The sequence below is a fragment of the Manacus vitellinus genome, unplaced genomic scaffold, assembly GCF_001715985.3.
Source record: "Manacus vitellinus isolate BGI_N305 unplaced genomic scaffold, ASM171598v3 scaffold_99_pilon, whole genome shotgun sequence".
Classification (NCBI taxonomy): Eukaryota; Metazoa; Chordata; class Aves; order Passeriformes; family Pipridae; genus Manacus; species Manacus vitellinus.
The window spans coordinates 295,010-298,162 of NW_021940916.1; the positions used below are offsets into that span (position 1 = coordinate 295,010).

At 57.0% G+C, this 3,153-nt stretch overlaps 1 protein-coding gene across 1 annotated transcript in view; it reads right to left on the bottom strand.

The window, feature by feature from the left end:
* The window catches only part of SNF8 (SNF8 subunit of ESCRT-II), a 5,143-nt gene extending 3,294 nt beyond the window's left edge, over positions 1 to 1,849 (bottom strand). The window contains exons 1-5 of the mRNA XM_029965338.1: positions 1,679 to 1,849; positions 1,299 to 1,403; positions 619 to 691; positions 343 to 484; positions 102 to 193 (exon numbers count right to left, since the gene is read on the bottom strand). Coding sequence (XP_029821198.1) covers positions 102 to 193; positions 343 to 484; positions 619 to 691; positions 1,299 to 1,403; positions 1,679 to 1,817 — 551 coding nt within the window. The 5' untranslated portion in view covers positions 1,818 to 1,849. The remainder of the gene's footprint in view (positions 1 to 101; positions 194 to 342; positions 485 to 618; positions 692 to 1,298; positions 1,404 to 1,678) is intronic.
* Between the last annotated feature and the right edge of the window lie 1,304 nt (positions 1,850 to 3,153).

A 3,153-nucleotide genomic window follows, 5' to 3' on the forward strand; every position in this document is an offset into this window, starting at 1 on the left:
AGCAGCTCAGGATCCCTGGGCATCCCTGGTGCTCATTCCCAGCCCAGGGTGTGCCCCAGGGCTGCAGGAACAGCCCCTCTGGCCCTGAGCTCCCCTGGCACACGAGGCCTCCACGTACCAGCACTTGCTTTGCACGTTCCGTCTCCCACTTCAGGCTGGACTTGATCTCACTGACTGTCACAAAGCCCTTTTTCTGGGGAAAAAAAAAGAGTTAAAACACTGTCAGCTTCGAGCCAAGACTTACATCCTTAGTTTAGCAGAGTGGGGACAGTTTTGCCTGCAGGCCTAACCCCAGTTCCCTGCCAGGGCAGCCCCAAGGGGTGTGTAAAGCTGGCCTGGTACCTCTGCCAGCTGCAGGACAACCGTGTGGTCCATGTTCAGCTCCGCTGGCACAGACTGGATCAGAAACGTTCCACCAACAGGGATAATCCCAAAGCCATTCCCCAAGACCTTCAGCTTCTTGATGGCCCGGAGGAGATCGTCCCTGAGGAGCAGAGGGCAGTTAGAGCCCCTCCAACTGCCCTCCAACTGTCAAATTTGGAGTCCCCAGACCAGTCACCCCCTTTTCTTCCCCAAATCCTGCTTGATCCCCCTTCCCTGTGACATGCAGACACTCACTGGCTGACATCCTGAGCAAACTTCCCTCTCCCCTTCAGCACTTGCTGGTGAAGTTCTTCCAGTGTTATCAGCCCTGGGAGGCAACAAGAGGGGACAGGAAAACATCACTCATGGCAACAAAACTACTGCAGAGAGAGCAGCCAGGGCTCCTTTGTGCTGTGCCAGAGCCCCCCAGTGCCTGTTCATTGTTCCCCTGGGAAGCCCTGGGGGGGACAATGACCCAGCCTTGTTCCCAGGCAGCTGCTTCCTCCTCCCACAAAACGTGGGAGTTCCACTGGCTTTGCTTCAGCCCATCCCTGGCCTCAGATTGCCCCTTTGGAGTGAAGAACACCTACTGTCTTTTAATTAAGCACTTCTATCTGGAATTCCAACCTTCTGGACATTGCTGGGGTCCTTCAGAGCCAATCTCAGGCTCCAGGCAGGCTCATACTCCTTCAGGATTGCCACTGAGCCCTGCTCCTTTCCATGCTCCTGAGTTATATTTTAGTTCCCTAGACAGGGGCAGAGCTGGTGATTTCTGGATCAATAGAGTGGTGGAGCCACAACAGGTTGTAGAAGCAGAACAAGGACAAAATGATCACCCCAGTGATTAGTGAAATCTGAGAGACACAACCCATTTTCCACAGGGAAAAGTGCTCCTGGTTAGTGGTGTCTCCCAGGAAGCAGAGTGGGATCCTCACCTCCATTCCTGTGTTTCAGAGCCAAACAAACTTCAATGATCTGCACTCCCAGCTCGTAGTAAAAGTCTCCAACTCCCAACATCTCCGACCAGAATCCTTTACCAGCTGGGAAGGGAGAGAGGGAAAAGGGGTTGGAACACTGGGAAAAACATCCTTCTCATTGTGAAGCAGGCAACTCACAAACCCCACTGGGAGGACTGGGATTTTTGTTATCTCCACCCCTTTTCCCCCCCCCAAAGGTGCATCCCAGCAATTCCCAAGCCCCAGGAATCAAAGCACCGGCAGTTTTCCTCAAGGACAAACTCTCCCCCAGCTCCACCACGAGCTGTTTGGGAAGAGTGAGATGAATCCTGTCCTTCAGCCCAGGGCCTGCTGCTCACATGCCAGGGGATCCACCCCGATGGTGGCACACATGTCCTGGAACTGCACCCGGAACTCGGGGTTCTTCCGGATCTCCTGCTTGTGTTTGCTGGCAAACTCCTCCAGGTTGGTCTTAAACATGTCCAGCTGCTTGGACATCTGCAGGGGAGTGGAGGAGAGCACTGAGAACAAACCAGGAGCAGAGAGCACTGGGGATAAGACGAGGCACTGGGCACTGGGCACGGAAAATGCCCTGGGCACGGAGGGAGAAGGGGACGGGGGGACAAGCCCAGGGCAGGGGGCCACTCCCCAGGGCAGGGGGGCTTCCCACTGCCAGCCCCCAATCCCAGGGGGCTTCCACACCGTGCTCCCTGCCCTGGTTCCCAGCCAGGAGGCGGTGGGGTTTGGGTCACCAGCAGCCCCTGGGAATGCCACTGGAGAGCACCACTCCCGAGGACACCGCCGGAGAACCCCCTTCCTCACCCGCTGCTTCCTCACCCGCCGCTTCCCGCTGCCTAATGAGCACAAAATATTTCCATGTTGCCAATTACTTGGTTCATTTGTGCTGCTGCGGGCAGTGCTGGTGCAGGGAAAATCCCCCTGGAGCCATCCCAGCCCCCGGGGAGCAGGGAGAGCCCCGGCTGGGTCTCCCCAAGGCTGGGCATCCCCATCCCATCCCTGTCTTCCGTCCTCACCACGCACCCGACACCCCCTGGCCCCCCTGGCTCCGGGGTCACCTTTGTCAGCAGCTGCCTGGAGGCATTCCCACATCCCCAGAACATCCCCAGCGTGACACTGTCGGCTGTGGTGAGAAAGCAAGACCTTCCCAGGATTTAAACTGGCCTTTGATGGACTTGGAAAAGGCCTTGGAACCTCATTTCTTGGCTTATCCCCCGTCTGGGGTGTGATCTGCCAGTGTTGCCATTCCAACCCCTTCCAGCACCGAGAAAAAACCCAAGTGGCATCACCGACGTGTCCCGAGCTCAGCCAGCCCAGCCGGGTCCATCTCTCCCCAAGGACTGATCCCGCTCCCATCCCATCCCCAGGAGGGATCCCCAGCCCTCTCCCTGCTGCGACACCGTCACCACAAACCCCTTCCAGCAGGTCCCGGGAGCCGCGTCCCTCCCACCTGCGCCCAGAAATCCTCCCTGCACACGGAGCTGGGCAGTGATTTATAACGGGGAACAAATATTACAATGTCTAAGGAAAAACAGAAAAGATCCATCCAGCTGGATTCCTTTCCCGTGGNTCCTCCCTGCACACGGAGCTGGGCAGTGATTTATAACGGGGAACAAATATTACAATGCCTAAGGAAAAACAGAAAGGATCCATCCAGCTGGATTCCCTTCCCGTGGGAACAGGGCTGCCGGCAGGAACCGGGGACTCGGTGACACCAGGATTTTGGGGCAGGGACAGGGTGGAAGAAGCCGGAATAAATTGGGCTCCAGCACTGCCAAACCACCTGGATGCAGGAGGCATGCCGGACCCAGCCATG